The 22,175-nt window shown below is 36.3% G+C and overlaps 1 protein-coding gene across 2 annotated transcripts in view; it reads right to left on the bottom strand.

Moving 5' to 3' along the window:
* NAMPT (nicotinamide phosphoribosyltransferase) overlaps positions 1-22,175 on the bottom strand; it is a 41,490-nt gene that overhangs the window by 7,565 nt on the left and 11,750 nt on the right. For both annotated transcript variants that reach the window (XR_009520592.1, XM_060020264.1), the window contains exons 5-10: positions 17,538-17,696; positions 16,828-16,964; positions 12,171-12,396; positions 10,343-10,462; positions 6,677-6,817; positions 5,370-5,504 (exon numbers count right to left, since the gene is read on the bottom strand). Coding sequence is in view for 1 of the 2 variants with exons in the window: in XM_060020264.1 (XP_059876247.1) it covers positions 5,370-5,504; positions 6,677-6,817; positions 10,343-10,462; positions 12,171-12,396; positions 16,828-16,964; positions 17,538-17,696 (918 nt within the window). In the remaining variant the exon portion in view is untranslated. The remainder of the gene's footprint in view (positions 1-5,369; positions 5,505-6,676; positions 6,818-10,342; positions 10,463-12,170; positions 12,397-16,827; positions 16,965-17,537; positions 17,697-22,175) is intronic.

Here is a 22,175-nt window from a genome sequence, read left to right as displayed (position 1 = left end):
TGCTGGTAGAGCAGGCATGATCTAAAATGGGATGTAGAGATATTTAACTTTTATGGAAAGGAATGATCTGAGTAGTACATTCTTAAAACAGTGTTCCTTAAAGGAAAAATGAAAAAACCTAGTTGACCCATCTCTTTTTTTTCAGGTGGAAGATGCTTACTGCTTTGGTTGCCCAGAAGAACTATGGCTGTCACTGATAAGCATGACTGACAGATCAGCAAGGAAAGCCTGCCAGACCTTCCCTCATTCCTAGCCAAGACTCAACACCGATTAAACTTCTCAATTTGGAATTTACTAAACTTTCTAATCACGAGTTTTGGCCTTAAAGAAGCAAGCAAGCAAACAAAGCCAACACTGAAAACAAGCAACCAAACCCAGAACAGAAACATAAATTGATTTCTTGACTAATGCACAGCCACTGATTTTAAAAACTCTGTGTATATTCCGGAAGTCAGTGATACGTGTAATCCATTTGATCCACACAAGGATAAAACAAAGACCAATTAAGAGAATTAGGACTAAATTCCCTTTCGAGTCTGGTAAAGCCATCCCTGTCTCAATAAGGAATCATCTGCCTCTAGTTTTTCCTGAAAAATCCACAGAAGTAATCTACTATGCCGAAGTTTTCCATCTCATTGGAAGGTGAGGAGCATACAACGTTATCTAACATTTTTGTCATTATGTTGTTTCCTTTTTATCCTATGTTTTATTTTTTATTTAAAATTTTTTTATTGAGGTATAGTTGATTTACAATATTAGTTTCAGGTGTACAACATAATGATTTATTATTTTTAGATTATAATCCACTTAAAGTTATTGTAAAATATTGGCTATATTCCCTGTGATGTACAGTTATGTGTAGTTTCTTTTTTTCTTTTTTTTTTTTTTTTGCGGTACGTGGGCCTCTCACTGTTGTGGCCTCTCCCGTCGCGGAGCACAGGCTCTGGACGCGCAGGCTCAGCGGCCATGGCTCACGGGCCCAGCCGCTCCGCGGCATGTGGGATCCTCCCGGATCCTCCCGGACCACGGCACGAATCCGTGTCCCCTGCCTCGGCAGGCGGACTCTCAACCACTGTGCCACCAGGGAAGCCCATGTAGCTTATTTATTTTATACACAGTAGTTTGTACCTCTTACTCCCCTACCCTGCCCCTCCTCGCTTCCCTCTCCCCACTGGTAAACACTAATTTGTTGTCTGTATCTGTAAGACTGTTTCTGTTTTGTTATATTCATTTGTTTTATTTTTTAGATTCCACATACAAGTAATAACATACAGTATTTGTCTTTCTCTGTCTGACTTATTTCATATAGCATAATACCCTCCAGGTCCATCCATGTTGTTGCAAATGGCAAAATTTCTTTTTTTTTTTAATGGCTGAGTAATATTCCCTTGTATATATGTGCCACATTTTCTTTATCCATTCATCTGTTGATGGACACTTAGGTTGCTTCTGTATCTTGGCTATTGTAAAGAATGCTGCTGTGAACATTGGGGTGTATATAGGTTTCAAATTAATGTTTTCATTTTCTTTGAATATATACCCATGAGTGGCATTGCTGGGTCGTATGCAACTCTATTTTTAGTTTTTTGAGGAATCTCCATACTGTCCTCCCTAGTGGCTGTATCAGTTTACACTCCCACCAACAGTGTAAGAGGGTTCTCTTTTCTCCACACCCTCTCCAGCATTTGTTATCTGTAGACTTTTTGATGATGGCCATTTATTCTGACAGGTGTGAGGTGAAACCTCATTGTGGTTTTGATGTGCATTTCTCTAATAATTAGCAATGCTGAGCATCTTTTCATGTGCCTGTTAGCCATCTGGATGTCTTCTGTGGAAAAATGTCTGTTCAGTCCTTCTGCCCATTTTTAGATTGGATTTGTTTTTTTGGATATTACGTTACATTAGCTTTTTGGATATTTTGGATATTAACCCCTCACTGGTCATATCATTTGTAAATATTTTTCCCATCAATGTAGGCTGTCTTTTTGTTTCATTGAAGGTTTCCTTTGCTGTGCCAAAACTTTTAATTAGGCCCCATTTGTTTATTTTTGCTTTTATTTCTTTTGCCTTGGGAGACTAAGAAAATACTACTATGATTTATGTCAGAGTGCTTCGCCTATGTTCTTTTCTAGGAGTTTCACGGTATCATGTCTTACATTTAGGCTCATTACTGCTTTTGACACATTCTGTATCTTTTTTGTTTTGTGTATCCCTGAACTACTTATAGGTGATTTTACTGTTTGTCTTTTAAACTTCCTTAGTATATGCTTGATTTGCTACCTTTACTATATAACTGCCTTTACTGATGAGGTATTTCCTTTTGTAATTATCATGTTTACTCCTATTAACATTTCTTATAAAGCTGGCTTGGTGATGCTGAACGTTTAGCTTTTGGTTGTCTGTAAAACTTTTGATATCTTCAAATCTGAATGAAAACCTTGCCAGGTAGAGAGTATTCTTGGTTGTAGGTTTCACCCTGTCATCACTTTAAATATATTGTGCCATCCCTCTGGCCAGCAGACTTTCTGCTGAAAAGTCAGATTATACAGCCTTATTAGAGTTCCCTTGTAAGTTGTTGCTTTTCCCTTGCTGCTTTTAACAATCTAATTACAGTGTTTCTTGGTGTGGTCCTCTTCGGATTTGATCCTTTTGGGGCTCTCTGTGCTTCCCCTTCCCAGGTTAGGGAAGTTTTCAGCTACTGTGTCTTCAGATATGTTCTCTGCCCCTTTCTCTCTCTTCCTTCTGGGACTACTACAATGCAAATGTTAGTTGCTTGATGTTGTACTAGAGGTGTCTTACACTGTTTTCATTTTTTAAAATTCTTTATTCTCTTTAGCGTAAGTGATTTCCACTACTTTGTCTTCCAGTTCACTGATCCATTCCTCTGTATCATTTCATCCGTTGATTCCTTCTAGTGTATTTTTAATTTCAGTTATTGTATTCTTAATCTCTGGTTCTTTATATTTTCTGACTTTTTGTTACAAACTTCTAAACTCTCACTCTGGTTAGCCAGTCTTTTCATGAGTTCTTTGATCATTTTTAAGATCATTATCTTGAACTCTTGTACGTGGTAGGCTGGTTATGTTTTCTGACCTTTGAGAAGTTGCCTTTTGTAGAACTCCTCTGTGTCCCAGCAGTGAATCCCTTCTGGTCACCAGAGCTATATGCTGCTCTAGGGCTCCTCCTATGTGGGTTGCTTGGGTCCTTCTGTTGTGGAAGACTGACTACAGCAGGCAGTCTGGTAGATGCAGCTGGCTCCCAGTCTTGTTGGTTGCCAGGCCTTGTGTGTAGACTGCTCGCGGCTGGTTGGTGGGGCTGAGTTATAAGGCTGCTAGCTGTGGAATCCTGGGGGTGTCCCGGGGCTAGTGTCAGCCCACTGCTGAGCAGAGCCAAGTCCTGAGGGCTGGTGTCAGACTGCTGGTAGGTAGGGCCAGCTGCTAACAGCTGGCTGTGGGGTCCAGGGTGTCCTGAAGCTTGTGTTGGCTTGCTAGTGAGTGGGGCTGGATCCAAGAGCAGCTAGCTGAGGGGCCCAAGGTGTCTCCAAGGTCAGCTACTGGGTCTGACTCAGGCTCCTTTCAGACTACTGCTTCTGCCCTGCGTCTCAAAGCATGTGTAAGTTTGTGTGTGCCCTTTAAGAGTAGAGTCTCTTATTTCCCACACCCTGGGTGTCCCGAAATAAGCCCTGCTGGCTTATCTTCCGGGTGCAGGACCTGCCCCAGGCTGGAGAGGCTGAGGTGGAGCTCAGACCCCTCACTTCTTTGGAAGAACCTCTGAAATTATATTCTTCTCCTGTTGGTGGGTTGCCCACTTGCAGGTGTGGGTCTTGACTATACTGTGACTCTGCCCCTCTCACCTGCCTCGTCATAGTTCCTTCCTTATAGCTTTAGTTGCAGATCTTTTCTGGTAGATTCTGGTCTTCCTCGTCAGTATTTGCTCTGTAAATAGCTGTAATTTTGGTGTGCCCGTGAGAGGAGGTGAGCTCAGGGTCTTCCCACTCCACCATCTTGAAACAATCTTATCTGTCCTTGTGTTGCTTCAAATCACACTGCTCTTGCTGTGACATTTTCTTTATAAATTTAACTTTAATCTATTGAGGAAAGGTGGTTCCTATTAAATCAAAAGGTCTAGATGATCATAAATTGATTAGTGACTCAAATGTTCTCGAGTATCACTCACATACTCTTAAAATCAATGCCTTGTTTTACTCATAGTTATGAGCATGTCTAAAGTGACTTTTGTCACTTTGCCAATTCGGCAAAGTCTTGGTAGTACAAGAGTTAAGTGAAGGCTATGCAAAGAACTGCATAACAGGCTATATAAAGGAATCTAATTCTAAAAGTTTTAGGGACTTATATATATTTTTCATTAAACAGAAAAATCATATTGTATTAATTCTGGCTCAAAATCTTAAAAGAATATAATAAAAGTAACATAAGCAAAATATGTGATGTGGTATAAAGGATCAAAAGTTTAAAAACATCTAAAGTAATAAGTTAGTGTATTTATGTTTAGTGTAAACCCTCCTCTGAGAATATGAATATTCATGAGTAATTTTCCTCTAAAAAAGTATTTTCTTTTTCAATCTGGTGGCTTAAAAACAGAAATTTTATAACTATTGAGTTCAGGAATATAAGTGTACTTTTGTATGTTAACGAGCAGAGAGACTATTTTAGCATACTATAAATGTTTCTAGTTTGGTTGACTAAAATCAGAAAACTTGGTTAACTCTAGGTTTCACCATTTATTAGTTATATAATCTGAATCAAGTCTCACTGTTTTCACATCTTACACTACTAAGATAACGTAACTTGCCTTTTTTAGTCATTAGAGCTGCTGGGAGAATCAAATGAGACTAAAGAAAACCATCTGAACTGGATTCTATTGTTTTGAAAAAGGGAATTGTCTTTAACAACATTTTAGAATTTGGATAGCCCTTCTTTTATCTAATAAAATTACCAAAGTTTTACTATAACATAAATAGCTATGAGCAGTCTAAGAAGAACATCCTTTAAGTATTCTTAACTATTCCCGTTCAGAAACGATTCACTGCTAATTGGCAATAAGAGTAAGATCAAATATATGCAAACTCCCTGAAGCTCACCAATCACTCCCTGCTGATCACTATGTAGAAAACCATAATTTTTTTTGGAATGTTACAAAATATTTCACCCAATGTATGTGAAAGTCTCATATTTACTATCTAGCCATTTCTTGCTTTTCATCGTATTTTGGAAGGCTAGGTCAGCAACTGTAAACACTTTAAATAAAACATAAAAGCTTCCTTTCTTAATCTGAAGAGTCAACCTACTACTGTTTAAAAACCAAACCAAACCAAAAAAAAAAAAACCCAAATCAGCATAGATACATACATGACCATATTCTTCAAGGTCTCCTTTTCCTTCCTCAAGTGTAACAAAATTCCCTGCTGGTGTCCTATGCAAAGATAATCGGCCCTTTTTGGACCTTTTGTTGGGATCAGCAACCGGGTCCTTGAAGACATTAATCTGGAATCCAAATTAAGAAAGTTGGAGAAATACAAGACTAATCATCAGAAATGTTCACTCAACACCCATTAAAAAAAAAAGTGTGTACCTAATTTATATAAATTTTAAGGCACTTTGTACGTATAATTAAACCAATCCACACCTGGCTTTTAGAGACAAGACTCTAGCCTGTTTTGGAGGACAGAGTCCTCTGTGATGAAGAAGGTATGAACAAAATCCAAATGTTGGATATCCTTTCTTACCAGTGTAAATACTAATACTCCATCTGTAGTAAGTCTTTGAGGTTAACAATGTGACCCTTAAGGTATCTCCTTTTGTATTATGCCTTGCCCTTAAACTGATCTAAGTACAGCACATGTGTGTTACTGAAAAATCAATCTATGTCAACTCAATTATATAATCTGCGGCAAGGGAACGAGGAGTTTACTATGATAAAGCCTTTCCTATTTCATAACCCTTTCCCTTTTGTTACTTTTTATTCTATTACCTTGTTACTCTCAGAAGCAAAGAAGACCTAGAGAACCTAGAGCACAATGTTTCAGGATCAGAAAGGAAGAAGCAACTGGAGATGGCTATAAGAAGAGAAGCAGAAGAGGCGATCCCAGAACTCGCCAAAGAAAGATGGTGGTGAACTAAGGTAGGGAACCAACCCCTGTGTTCTTAGGATCCCCTACACACACCCTTTAATACACAGACTCTCAAGAGCTTATGAAGAGCTAGGGAGACTGTTGTTCAGCTGCTTGCAGCTTGGGTTCCCTTGTTTTAAGGCTACCAGAACACGATTCTAGTAACACAACTCACATGTCATAGTTCACCTTCCTAAAACATTCTTTGACAGTGTTTACATACGTGATGGCTAGGTTAGCTGACACTCTCGTTCAAATATGGTCAACTTTTTGATTCAAAGGTATATACTGAAGTAGTGGAAATGAATTGACCTGCATCATCTCTCTTAAATAATCTCTCATTTCCCCAAATCTCCATTTTTTTCTGAAGTCAAGTTATCACCCCCCTTCTCTTTTCCTTCTTTGTTTCTGCCTCAAGGTCAGGGGTACCTGACAATACAGTAACAGTTCAGGACCATATTATACTTGGACTATTGTGTTCAATAAGTACATTCAACATACACACATAAATATTAACAACACAAGAGTAAAAGTTCAATGACATACCCCAAGGCCATTGGTTACAACATAACTACATTTAAAGGAACAATTCAGGAGATCTCTTGTTAACTTCTGTAGCAAAGCTCCACCAGAACCAAAGGAAACATTTTCTATGCTCCATTTTTTTTGCTTCATGCCTTCCACAATCTAGATTAAAAATAAGATATAAATAAATAAATTTAAGCCAAGTAATTTGGAAGAGGAAGGAGCTAATTATCCATGAGCCATATTGATGAATAAACCATCCAAAGCTGTTTTATAACACAGTAAATAATGAGATAAGAATAAGGTCTACACAAAGTTACATTCCACTCTTTTCTTTTAAAAGACCCACCAACCCCAAAAAAGGGCAGCCCAAGGGATAAGTGTAGAAGGAGGGGATTTCATTCAAAGTTCCTGAATTTGTGTTGTAGTCACAGTGATTGTGGTTTAGGTTGGGGGAATGGAGGAAATGAGAGGGAGAAAAATAATAGCTATAAATACCTAAGGTTACTTGAGTAAACTCTCATCTACCTCTTGCAGTTACTGCCCAGATGCCAGTAGCACAAGCAATGGGGCCTGGATGTTTGCCCCAAATTACTAGATTCTAGAAATGACACTCCTCATCACTAATAAATCTCAATACATGTTATCACATGTCATATGTAATGGGGCATTTAAAAGTCAACGGATATTGGTGGTAAAACAGTATAAAACACCCTCTCCTGCGTAACAGTTGAGACACTGGCAGTCATCTTACTCTGGCTGGTACTCCAGTGCCGTAAGCAAAATTATGAACTGACTGGGTGTTAAGATTTATCATTGTATCATTTTTGGGAGAATGATCATCTAAAAGCCAGAAAGAGAGACCTATATGAACAGAGAGTTCCAGCAACTAGAATAGTTAAGGGACACATAATTTAAAAGTTGCATTAATTTATTAATCTACATTATTATCATCATTTGTATTTCTTTTTCCTAAGCAGGACTTATTTACCTAGCATCTGTCTTATTTAACATATTCCATCACTTTTATGGTAGAAGGTGGCAAATAAAATTTAATAACCATTTTTAATTTTATAAGAATAGTCGAAAGGAAGTAACTGGAAAGTCCCGTTTCATTTTATTTAAACAGAACTTTCAGAAGTGATCAGAAAACCGTAAGCAAGTCTAATAGTTTTAAGTGAATCATTAATATAAATTTGCCATATTCCCCCCAATACCAAAAGTCTCAAACTGACCTTTTATCTACCCTTATTTTCAACCTTGCAAGACACAGATAGATAAACTCCAAGGACCTTCATCTTTTAACAAGCGCACACTTAAAAAAATATCTCAGCCATCTAATTCTCCTGGTATATGTCAGGAATCAAGATGGAAACATATACAATTTATTTTAAAGTGATTCCTTAGGTTGTACATAAACCCAGTCTCATGTCTTTTATTACTATACCTGAACCCAAAAGTACTCAAGGGCCCTGAATTCAGATTTATTTTTCACTGAACTAACTGTAAACTAAGTATAACTAAAATAATAATAAAAACCTTATAAGACAACACAAAATTAAGGCATGTTCTAAAAAGTGCATTTCAATACTGAAGAAATACAAGGAGTAGAACAAAAAAATGGGGGAGAAGAAAAAAAAATGGGGGAGAAGAAATGGAAACAGATAAAGATGGAGGGTAAGGAGATTTGGGTAAAATATATAGAGAAAATAGTTTCAGAACTGTCACCTGATTTTAGGTAAGCCTCAGAAGCACAAGAAGGAGTAAATCACAAAGAACAGTATCACCTAATGTCATATCTCTGTATTTTAGGACCAATAAGATACTCTTCCCATATAGCTTTGCCAAAAGTTGTGAAATTTAGACAATTTAAAGTTTAAGTGAATTTTTCTATTGTTACAGGAAATTATGGAATTAGAGTAAAAATTACTGTTTAAAAATATTTGCACATACAAATCAGAAGGAAATCTGACTAGACATAGCAAAAATGCTATATGAATTTCCTTTTCTTGCTTCTAAAGACTTACTTTGACCCACCTACAGTATGAAGAAAGCAGGTAGCAGGTATTACCCCCTTTAGGTAAAGAGTGCATCTGCATTAATACCAACTATTCATTCTCTGACCATTCTGTTTAAGGTTTCACCAATGCCAGAGAATATCTGTCTCAATATTTAACTTCTTGATCATGGAGTTTAAAAAAAAAAGTTCGAGTTCTGAACTGATTCTCAACTTTAAAAAAGAAAACAAAAAGAAAAAAAGGAAAGCCAAAGAGCTTCAGTTTTTAAAGGGAAATTCAAATACCTGATGGAACAACCGAACTTAAAGAGCTGCCCCTAAGAACAAGTAAGGGTAGGTATAAGCAACGGGAAGCGTACTGGGCTAATGCGTATTCTGATATACAGTACCCTGCCCACATTTCTTCATCTGAAAGGGGGATAAGTATGTGTGAGGGTACCCGCTACAGTGGAGGTATGCGTACTAGTTCTTAACTGATACCAAGGTCAGAAACCTTCAATTCAGCTGAGCGACAGGACAACTGCAATTAAACATGCCAGCTGAGATTTCTATGCTCAGGTCCTCTTCCTTGCTGATTTTTCTTCCTTCCTTTTCACATCAAAGCCTTAGAAGAGCTGGGGAAGTTTCTACTTTTCTTAGGCAAGGCAGTTTGGGAGAGTTGGTAGAAGAAACCTCATTTCTGTTATTGCAAGACATCTATTCCAGACATCATTTTCAAACTCTAAATGCATATCGCCACGGAAGTACTGATAGTGATATGCAATAGTTCTTACTTTTATTTATTTAGTTTAATTTTTTTTTGTTTTTGGCCACCCTGTGCGGCATGTGCAATGTCCCCGACCAGGGGTGGAACCCTTGGCCCCTGCAGTGGAAGCATGGAGTCGTAAGCACTGGACTGCTGGGGAGGTCCCAATAGTTCTTACTTCTAAATGAATCTTTGGAAAACAAACTATTTATAATTTGGGTACTGACCTTAATCTAACCACACTGAACTCTTTCAAACAGAAGATTCCATCTGAAACTATATACATTAAAATTTCAGTGCTTTATAGTAGCTGACAGTCTACAGCGTGGTATCGCTGATAGTCTTTAATACCCAAAATACTCCATGAAAATTGAGTTCCTTAGAAGCTTATCCGAGAAACAAAAGAGGAAAAAGTTTTAAATTGCATAAAACATACGCTATTTGGCTAATAGTGGTAACAGTCAATGTTAAAATTTAGAAGAGGTGACAAACCATTCAATAATTTTTGAAAAAGCACAGATGAATATCATTCAAGTTTCACACTGTTAGAATGAAGCTCCATTCTATTAAAACTGAGACCTATTTGTACAGTGTCAAGACTTTTTGTTGTATATACAAAAAATATTCCTTGACTGGCATTTTCTTGTTTCCTAGTGACACTTCTTTGGGCTCATCATCCAGGGCGGCCAATGAGGACTGGCAGTATGGTTTGGCCGGTACTTCTGTATTTTAAGTTAATATATTTTAAATATACTTCTATATTTTAAATTTTAAGCAATTAACAGAAAAGACATAAACCATCTTAAACACTTATTAAAAGAATCACAGCTGTACTTAAATTATTAATGTGTTCTTTATCAAACTAATAAAAAGGAGTTTAATTATAAGGATTGCTTTATTGAAACTTTTAATATAAAATCCGTACCTCTTGTAAAGTATTAATATCCACTCCATCCCCTTGAATAACTCTAAGATAAGGTGGCAGCAACTTGTAGCCCTTTGAGTTCTCAGTAACAGGGAACTTCTTACCTAAAATATCCAAAACCTGTATGGAAAAATACACAGCCAAACACAAAATAACTAATACTGAAAAAAAAGTGTTAAAGCTTTCCAAAGTTTAAAAAAACCCAAGATTGTTAGCAAAGCAAGGTCGAGAATATAAAAATTAATCAAATTAAATTTTACAATACTATTTGTCTCAATTCCTTTTGATTATGTTAGAAACAGGCATGCAATTTTCTACCAAGTCAACTTATACTGTAAAGTGGCTCAGAACACAAGTAGTTTTCCCTCACATTTTTCAAATTAGATTCAGGAAAAAAAAACCCTTTAACATTAGGAGCTTACAGTGGTAAATATAATATTTTTCAAAGGTATATAAAACATCATTTAAAAAAGATGATTATACTTTTGATTTGGATTTTTTTCTGCTTGTGCCCAATAATTTAATTTGTCTGACACGAATCCACCTGAATTACAAAGTTCAAAGAAATCATGATACACAGATAAAGCTGGAAATGAAGCATATATAACCCGTAGTTTCTCTGAGGTGCTTCTCACTTAACAATGACACCCATTTTTAAAACCAAATTGCTTAATATGCCAAGTTGTCCCACTTATTCATTAACTACTGCAAGTTTGGGAGCAGCTGAAATACCTCAACACTGACTGAAAATTTCTCAGAAAGCTTGGTCAGAGATTCCAAAGATCTACCAAACAATCACTCCCTTTTCCTAAATAAATTGTTCTAACAATGAAAACATTCCATACTGATAACTTTGTTGATTCTTGAAACTAGGTTTGGATATTTTTATTAGGTAACAGGAAAAACATGCAACCTGTTCAGTTTGCTAAAACCAAATCTGTTCACATTTCAGGCTAAGATCAGACCTTCAGACGGCCTATTAACAGGATAGGAAAAGACCTCCTTGATTCTACACCCCACTTTCTTAAGGGGTAATTCATCACCTAATCATCAGCTGGGAAACAGTGTGGTAAAGAGGGAAGGTGACAGCCACAAAGACCTACGTTGGATACTTGGCTTATTTTACATGTCATGTGACCTGAAGCAAGTTTATTTTAACCTCTCTAAGCTGGTCTCTTTGTCTATAAAAAAGAGATTGTAATATTGATCATAGGATTTTCATAGAGATTAAATAATGACACAGCTAAAGCAAAGCACGCACAGCACTATACTTTCCTAGTAGTAAGCATCAATAACCTGCTCTTATTAGTGCTTTTCCGAGAAGGTAAACCAAGTCCTAAACACTAAAAACAATGCAACAAGGCAAATTGAGAATCAACCGTATCTGTAATGAATCTCTACTTGAAAACTATTTCCAAATTATTTTTATTCCACATTACATTGCACATATTTCTTTTGCACTAAAACCTTCAAAGGTACTGCAATGATAAAGGAAAAAGAAAGAACCCACAAACTTGGTATCCAAATCACAGGACTGGTTAAAATGTTAACACTATTAATTAATTTTGAAGGTAAAAAGAAAATATCTATTCAACAGTACTTAACTGTTTCTTTGACAGTATATAAATAATCCATAACTCTGGATATCCTTTCTCTGTTATTAATGCGTGACCTTGGGCAAATCTATTACTCTCTGGGTTGCAACTCTAAAATAAGGGGACTAGTCCAGAGAGTTCTGAAATGGTGTGTGTATAAATGAAATTAAAAGTAGTGTCGATGCAGCTGGTCTATAGGCACTTTAATAGTCAACTTACGTATTAAAATTTACCTTTAATACAGTGTCAAGAGGATTTCCAGAATCAGGTCTGATTATTAGTGGTGCCTCTGTACTTCTTGATACTATTAAATGTCTTAGATCTTCACCCCAGATTTTCTCACACGCATTATAAATGTCATAGCTATCGCTGACCACAGATACAGGCACTGATGAAAATTGTGTTACTATATGTTCAAAAGCATCTTTTTCATGGTCCTTCCCCCAAGCTGTTATGGTACTAGAAAACAAAATGAAAATACAGATTTACTTAGGCAGACACATTATATGTTCCTGAATCATACCTCATGTTTACTATACTACACCTTCAACACTGCAGAGAAGGTGAGTGATTTAGTTTAATAAATGCACATCAAAAGGTTAACTGAGTATCTGAGCCAAACCACTCCTTGGCCAATTTTTAAGACTGTAAGTAATCTCATTCCTCTCCAATAGTTATTTAAACTCTTAAGTCATGTTCAACCAACTATAAAACTACATTATCTTCTTTTTTAGTATTCCTGAACCTACCCATTTAAAATGAGTGAGCTAAAAAGTACCTGCTGCAGACACTTTCTACGTTACACTGAGATGTTAGAAGGAATGAACACCTACTCCCATTATTCTGCTAGGCCATGCAAGCATTTGGCTCCCTTCTGTGCATTTTCAAAACCATATACCAATAATAGAAGGGACACATTTTATCTTTCTTACATTTCAAAATCTTACACTTAAAAGCAATTACTTAGGCAATTATTTATACTACACCATGCATAGATACAGTAAACTAACTCTTTACCTGTTATATCTTCAGTTGGCCAGTAACAGGTAGTCATTTATTTCACTTACAGATTATCCACTAGTACTTAATATATGCTCCGGGAATAAGAATTATAATATTTAGTTTCAGCAAAACATAATTAAGATGGGAAATAAAGCATGTGAGTTTCTATTAGGCAAGTATTATTATAGTGATTTTTACACTGTCCTCAATAATGGTGGTTCTTTTTGAACAGATTAATGACATGTAACCTAAGTACTTGCTGGTTAACCAATATATAACATAAAAATTTTTTTAAATTCTTAAAGAAAACTTCATAATGAATTTTAGAATTGTTACCATTTTCTCATGCCAAGTAGTTTTTCTTTCTCCCTAATTTGCTAGTCTTTGCCTCTACCCCATTTTCCGAAGTAAAATGATGGAAAGTAAAACAACCCATTCATTTAACCCCATGCAGATATAAGATTATCTCAAAACTGTTTGAAAAGTCATACTAATTTATTTTTGAAATTGTTGTTTTATTCTTATTTTTTTTCTAAAGGACTGAAGTAAACAACTTTTCTTATGCGGGGGATGGCAGAGCATGGACATTTCAGGGGTGTAAAGACTTAGCTACCCAGAACTACTCTCATCTGAAATGGAGAGATAGCATATTTATATAAAACTCATTTTACAGTGAACAAAGTAGCTATGATGCCAACTCTCCACTTAATGCAAGTATCTGCAGGCTAAAGGGAAAATTAACACATGGATAAAGAGAAGCCCCTTCTTCATATCAAGAATTGCTATGGTCCCCTTTATAAGGGAGAGAATTAAGCTCAAAAAGTACCAACACTGGAGAGCTTTGCAATGTAAGAACAAACTCTTAGAGTTAAGAGGTCACTGTTTATGCCCTTATTTTTTACTAGCATTGTATCAATACAGTCAACTAACTCTGCTATTTGTGTGTATCACATCTAGCAAACTTAATGGTTCATTTTTAGTCTTTATCTTACTTGCTCTTTGGCATGTGAACTTCCCTGAAGCTTTCTTTCCCAATGACTTCAATGACATATCCCATGTTTTGATTTTTTTCCCCATACTTCTATGGGTCCTCTTCAGTTTCCCCTAGATGCTCTCCTTTCTCAATGTGACCTGGGGCACTGGTCTCTCTCTATACCTCCCTATGTGAAAAACACTCAAAAGCTTTTAAAAAATACCTTTGTAGTGAGAGTTTCCAAAATCTGTACCTTAGCCCAGGTTTTTTTTTTCTGGAATACAGATCCATTTTGTTAGGGAGGAAAATGAGTTTCTTCATCTCATCGTCCCACAGACATTCCCCATAGCACCCTCCACATAATCTAATCATAATAACATCTAGTATAATATTTGGTATATGGAGATCATAAATATTTGTTCAATGAATTCTACTTAATTTAATTTGATACCTTTCCAAAGTCTGAGGAAGAGTTATGTAATTGAATATTTTCAAGTCCAGATTCATATATTCTTTAAGAAAATATTTATAACAATAATGGCAATGTTCTAAATTTTAGTGTTTTCTTATTTTAAAGTTATCTTGGATGTTAGTTCATTTTCCCTCAATGACCTTCTGATGTAGGAGATGTAAAATTTTAGCTCCTCCTGCATGGAGGAACTGAAGAACAGAGAGATAAATGACTTGCCCAAGGCCACCCAGTATGTCAGCTGTAAGGTCACTCAGATTTCCCAACTTTCAGTCTACAGCTCTTTTCACTATACTTTGCTATTGTTTAAACGACCTGTCTATTTAAGAACATCTGACACATTAAAGAGTCAAATTTGCAGGTGTAGTAAATATTACAAGACTATAAAAATACAATAGATTTTCAACCTGTTTTAACATAAAGCCCTAAAGAAGATATCACCTTTATTCTCAGATGTATAGTATCATACTCATGATATTATTACTCTGAAACAAAAGCATCAATGAAGAGTCTAATATATGGGTACTACAAGAAGTTTTTTAAAAGGTGTACATATATCTAAGACCAAAAATAAAAATACTGCAACCCTAAAATCCTGGTCTGTTAATGTCACTCTTATTTTCCCAGTTTCACCAGTCTCGAAACTTACATGTGAAAGTATTCATGTCCCTACTAATAAAGCAATGCTAATATATGTTAGCTGAATGTACCCTCTACTGAGCCCCAATTCAAATCATCATGTTCCAGCAATTTCATCTCCCTAGCCAATGCTCATGTTTATCCCCTTCTTTCCATTTATTTAGCCACTTGGATCTGAACCTCATCATCTGTCAAACTTATTGCAACAGCTTCCTATAAATTCTCCTAACTTTTCATTTCTATTTTTCAATTCATAAGATAGCCCACTATTACTCTTTCGACAGTATTTCTCTGATGACATCACTTCTTTGCTCAAAAACTTCAATGCCCACTCCCATTTGAAAATGGAATTAGAATAATCTAGCATGATGAGCAAATAGTTAACATTTCAATATCAAAATAAATTTGAGGGTGTTTACTAACCTGTCTTTCCACTCTACCCTACATTCCCTACAAAATGTCCCTACAAAATACATTTCAGCCCTTATTCCCTAAACACATCCATATTTGCCTCTTTCATCCTTGCTCCTTCAGGACAATGCTTAACACATGGTAGGCATGTAATAAATACTTAGAGAATGAATAATCTAATGTCTGCCATTAAATTTTACCAATCATTCAAGAAGTCAAGATTTGCATACCATCTCTATAAAACCTTTCTTGATCCAACCCTATCAGTGGCACATGACCCTACTTCTCCTTCCTTTGCACTGCTAGAGCACTTTAATTGTACCTCTTTAAAAGCACTTAACAGAGCAGAACGCTGCTAGTGTACTATTTTTAATCCAAAAGATAGGATTAATTCTTTACATCTTTCTATCCCTTGTAGCACCCAGTAGACTGCCTGAGATCAAAGCTCAGCTTTATTCACTGCTGGTTTTAACACCCTGCAATATTCAAGTATGAGTAGAATTTAATAAACTGCCCCGAATTAATTACATTAAATAATTTTTGTTATAAGAACCAGAAATAAGGTTTGGCATACATTTTAAAAACTCCACTAACTTTCAATAAAATTAACTCTAGGATCAGAGCAGCTATAGCCTAGATCATAATTGTCTTCTAGTTTAACTTGAGATGCTTTAGTAAAATCAGATAAGGAAGCGTAAGAAGACTCTAACACTCTTCCTTTCAACAAAAGGGCTAACTTGCGGGCTTCCATGGTGGTTGAGAGTCCGCCTGCTGATGCAGGGGACACGGGTTCGTGCCCCGGTCCAGGAAGATCCCACATGCCGCGGAGCGGCTGGGCCTGTAAGCCATGGCCGCTGAGCCTGTGCGTCCGGAGCCTGTGCTCCGCAACGGGAGAGGCCACAGCAGTGAGAGGCCCGTGTACCACAAAAAAAAAAAAAAAAAAAAGGGGCTAACTTGCTCATCTATAATTGAGGGTACTGGGTTCAGAAGATAACTTCCAGAACAAAGATAAGTGAAGTCATGTAGAAAGCAGGGAAAGGGAAAACAGTGACCAGGTTTCACAGTGAGGGCTTCTAGACTTAATGAATACAACCTATCTGCACACGGCAATAGAGAAGCTAAAAAAATCCTTACAATAAAACCTACAGAGCAATATATATGAGTTGGAAAAAAGCTCCTAAATTGTTTCTATTAGGACAGTTACAAGTTCTCTACCTCCCCGAGACCAGTCTTTACACAGAGTATGAATACTGAATTAGTATTGCTTAAATTCATGAAGATTTACTGTACTACCTGGCTCTGTAGTTAAACAAAACATCACTGAGTTACCAGAATGAAAAAATTTAGTTATAGAAAACCAAGGTTAGATAATAGGAGGATGAAAACAGAATTTTACCTGTGTTCTGCCGCTGGAACAGAATAGCCTGGAACAGGATCTTTCGTTCCATAGTATTTTTTAATTAAAGCAATTCCTGCTACTGTATCTGTTCCTTTGAAGTTAACCAAATGAGCAGATGCTCCTATGCCAGCAGTCTGGAAAATAAACCATAAACCAAAATCCAAAAAAAGAAAAAGAAAAGACCCATACTTGAGGTATAGAGCATAGCCCCCAAAGCAATTATCGTCTTCAGTTATTCCAAAAGAGATATTTAACTATTATCAGAGATAATAGTTTCTTATGACAAAGATCCAGTTTTTCCTAAATATTTAAGGATTCAACTGTTGCCTCCTCAAAGAGACCTATTTAATAGCGATCCACCCCCACTTCCCATCACCTCCTTTTCCCTTACTCTGCCTTCGCTTCCCTGTAGCATTATCTGACATCTGCTAATATTTATTTTATCTGTTTATCCATCTGTCCATCCATCCATCCAATACGTAAAGGACAAGGATGTTTACTGAAGGCTGTATTTCAGGTATTTCTAAAATAGGCTAACACATCTTAGGTATTTAATGTATATCTCTGATTGAATCTCTGGAATTTCAAAATGTGGCCTGCTTAGAAGCAAGATCAATCCCAGTAACTTCCCAAAAACTTTACAGTGGTAACCGTAACCTAACCGACAATCCACATTTTATTAATTGAAGTTCACTTCAGTTTCTTACCTCTTGGGAAGAGACTCCTCTGTAGCCAAAATCATGTAACTTGTACTCCAGACCATCTAAGTTACCAGACGTTTCTAACAAATATTTGGCCAATATTTTCTTCTGCTCTCTAGAATTTGTGGCCACTGTGATTGGATACCAGGACTGAACAAGAATAGTCTGTAGTAATAAAATCAACCACAAACATTAATACATAAAAAATTGGGTTCTTTCTGAGGAAAATCCTAGCTTTCTCTGGAGGTATGTCCTGGACTTCCATACTACTAGAAATACCAATTGGACATTTCAACTGTATGGCAGGACGCCTACCACATGCATTTCAGATACAGTGCCGAGCTCAGCTCTCAAATCCGCAACAGAGGATAAGCAAACTCGGTCCTTAACAGTAAAGAATGTCAAATTACCTATTTTCCATCCAAAGCTCCAAAGTAGCAAATAATATTTGGAAAGACTATCTGTGATGAAGGACCAATGTATTTTTTCATTTTCAATCTATTGTGGACCAATAGTTTTATAAAATATACTCACACTTGGATGTTGAGGCAATTGCCATCAAAGTTTCTAAACGCTTATCCTTGATTTCCGTATTTAATGTGGACCTGCATCAAACAGTTCATGGACCAGCACTGGTCTTAACAGTCTACATCTTAAATAGTCTACATCTAAATAAGTTATTTATTTACTCCTCTAGGTAGTACTGGATCTAATTTTTCCTCGGATCTAACATGACTACTGGTAGGTTATGTACTTGAGGTATTTTTGTGTAGCACTAGACAATTCTATTCATTGAGCTATGCTTTATGTCCTTGGCTTTTATCAAAAGTCATTATAAGAGAGCCACATGAAACATTTCTGCATATGCTATAAACTTGTGAGGTCGCTGTCTATTTTGTAACTCAGTTCCTATTACACAGGTTCCCAAGTGAGGAAATGAAAGAATTGCTGGGTTCCTACTTTCTGCTAAGAACTGTCCCTTGCTTTCCCTTTTTTCCTTGGCTGCCAGGAAACTCCAAAGAAAGTCTGATGCTTAATCACAGCAACTATACTAATTATTATAGCTTAGGAATTCACTCCTCCATTCTAGGATCGTAATTTTCTATCTTTTATTTTGTAAACCAGATAGTCTGCTATTACAAGCAGCTTCAAATTTGTTTTAGAAAGAGCTGCTAAGCTGACAACAACATCTGTGCTCACTCAAAAAGCTACTTACTTCCTTAATTAAATTTTACAAAACAATCTTTTGCTGAATACCAGCTAAGTGACCAATAAATAAAATAAGTAAAAACAAACAAAAAGATTATTTAACCTTGGACTTCCCAACTCAGTCACCTAAGAAAAACTGCAGCATTGGATTCCTATGATTGATTAACTATGGCTCCAAATTCTTTGCAGCTCCTCCCATCAAGAGATGGAATCTATCTCTTCATCCCTTGATTCCAAGCTGTCCTTTTGATTTGCCTTTGACCAACAGAATGTAGCAGAAGCCATATTTATGACTTCCAAGCTTCTGTTTCAAGAGGTTTTATAGCTTCTACTCTCATTTTCTTAGAACCTCGAGACTGCTGTGTTATAAAGAAGCCTAAGTCATGAAAAGAGGTCCAGCAGTCCCAGTTACCTGAGCTGAGGCCCAGACATGGGAGTGAGGCCATTTCAGACTGTTTTATCCGAGCTGAACCCTCAGCTGAACGCAGACTCATATAAGTCCAAGCAAGACCAGCAGAGAACCATCCAGTCAACCACAGAATCATGAGAAATAGCAGTTGTTTTATTTTGGGGTAGTTTGTTACATAACAGTAGAAAACTGACGCAACTCCTAACTTGAACTCTATGACAAATCACCTCTGTCTAAGCATTCCGCTCCTGAAATTATTCTTTCGTAATTGCAGTGATTCCACTGCCAGTGCCCATGATTATCCTGCTTCTAATCTTTAGCTTCTCTGACTTACTCTTTATACTGCACTGGTTATCCTTCTAAAGTTAAGAGTTTTATTCAGGTTTTGCCATTCCTTAAAATCCTTTAATGGCTATCTATTGTCCACAGAGGAAGACAGCCAATTCGTGTTGAAATTTGAGGGCTTTTACAAACTTGCCTTGTTTACCATCTAAAGATTTATCCCTTATGGTATTTTCCACTTTTATGCTATAGTCTCCCTTGGGCTACTTGCCATTCTAAGAATACCTCACCTTTTCCTGTCCCTTATTAAAAGCTTATTTTCCACTTCATGATATCTTAGACAGAATTCCCTATTTTTGCTACCAATTCAGCATTCTTACTTATATTAGTGGTTAGTTAAGAATAAATTGCTCCTCCTCCAAAGGCCCTTAAGTAAGACATAACTTACTCTAATTTCTGTGCCCAGCAATTTTTGGGTATATAACTGTAATCAATACTCATTTGCTGAAGTTAATTCAATCAACTCTCACATTTTTAATTTAACTTAGACTGATATTATCTAGGAGTATGAGAAAGATAGAAAACATAATGTGAAAAACTCTAGTTGAGTTATAAAGGTAGAAGATTGACCTTACCCCTCGAAAAATGCCAGGGAAGGAGAGAAATAACTATGAGACACAGTGATCCTTCACATCACCATTTCCTTTTCATAGTCCAACAAAATCAGCTTAAATTATACTCTTAATAAAATCACTCCCCTTTAAAAAAGATCACTGTAGGTGTAAGCAAGGGAAAAAAAGGCAAGTTAGTTTGGGTTAATTCAAGGTCTAACAAAGTGGCCTTGTTGGAAACTTCTGCAAAACAGCAATTTGCCCACACAAATCAAGATAAAATTTTTAGCTGAAAACTAAGACTAAAGTAAATGAACCTGCAAGTTTTATTTAAGAAGTGTTCATTATAACGTTACCGTCCAGGATAAGGAATTTTAAAGAATAAGAAATGGTGTGGTATAGTCGAAAGGGGACTGGACCTACACTGTTAACTAGCCTGTTCACCTCTCAGGGCTCAATTTCCTCATCTGTGAAATGAGGGCATTTGATCAATGTAATACTTTTAAAGTCTTCTTTTTAACAGCAAAAGGTATTGTTTTGTTTTTTTGGTTGGAAGAAATGGTTAAGTTTAGCCCAATATGTTCATTCTTCAGCCCCTCACAAGTCTGAGACACCTCTGAAGAACACTTAGACTCTCTTAAACATGCTTTAAAATCTGATTTGAGGGCTAAGGTTTCTTCTAGCACCGATACTGAAATTGATAAAGCAATTCAATAATTTTAGTGGATTTTAAAATTCAGTGTACAGTGAATCAAAGAATGTTATTAATAACTTTGCACCGGGAATTCATTGGCGGTCCAGTGATTAGGACTCAGCGCTTTCACTGCCCGGGTTCAATCCCTGGTCAAGGAACTAAGATGCAACAAGCTGCGCAGTGTGGCCAAAAAAACCCACAAAAAAACACCACACACACACTTACACACACACACACACACACACACACACACACACTTTACACATACTGGCAAAGGGAACTGGAAGGAATACTACTTAGTACTGTTATTTAAAATGTTTTAAATCAAGGATTTCCTGAAGAAAATCTCAAGTTTTTAAATAACAAGTTTGTTGGATTTGGTAACAGATTCCATTTATGAGGTGGTAAACTTGGGCTGGAGATGGATAAGAGGAAGATGAACCTCCTCTAACTCCACACAGAAACCCACGAAAGAGGCAAAGTGACTCTGAGAAAGCGGCTTCTGGAGACTCGGTATTTAGATTACACACAGTTTTTTTATAAAACATAGGCTCTATCACAAAGGGATTGTTTCAGAACATACATTTTTGTGCCTTAGATAAAAATACCTACCAAGGAATGAAATTATTTAAATAATATACATTAGAATAGGAGGTAAACTCAATAAGCAAATGAAAACAGGGCATTTTTTTTCTTCAAAATCTAACAGCCTCATATTGGATTTTATGTTTAATAATTTTTAAACTAAAAATATTTTTCTATTTGCTAACAAACTGCTGTTAAGATGGCCGTATATAAACTTTTTTACTTTACGGTTTTTTTATAGTGAAATACACCAAAATAACGATTATTAAAACAGTAGTTAAAAAAAAACTTTTTTTAAGGCTAGTGTTTTTCACTTTCTTAAGAGGATAAAGTAAAACATACATGAAAAGCAAGGCAGACTTGGAACTAGTTCTCTGCTGAACATCTGCTTTATGAAACTCCAATTCAACACAGGGGAAGAGTACTTATTGACTAAATCCTCAATCAGAAAACTAAAAAGAAAAAAAAGTGAAGCAAGGTGATTCACAAATGATGATTTTCAAAATAAGATTTATCTGTGTGGGACCTTTTGGCACTGAGCGTAAAGGATACACTAGATGATGCGGTTCAGAGCTCTTCTACTCTTTATAATGCCTTCCCCTCAAAATAAAACATCTGCCAGTAAAATAGCATGAGAACTGTTAATAATATGTTTCCTTTTACTCTGAGTTCATGAGTTAATTCAAAGTTTTAAGACATAGAAGTAAACTATTTTAAATCTTTACTTTAGTTAATTGTTCACTGTTTCAGAGCCTGTTAGGCTATTATAAATTGATGGCCCACCCAGAGTCTAAAAAGAAAGTTCCTGTCGACTTAGCAAAAATGTATTTCAAAAATATTCCTGACCTCTTACT

This window comes from Delphinus delphis, chromosome 9 (assembly GCF_949987515.2).
Source record: "Delphinus delphis chromosome 9, mDelDel1.2, whole genome shotgun sequence".
NCBI lineage: Eukaryota > Metazoa > Chordata > Mammalia > Artiodactyla > Delphinidae > Delphinus > Delphinus delphis.
Note: the sequence above shows the minus strand (reverse complement) of the source record. Positions and strands in the feature narration are given on the sequence as shown.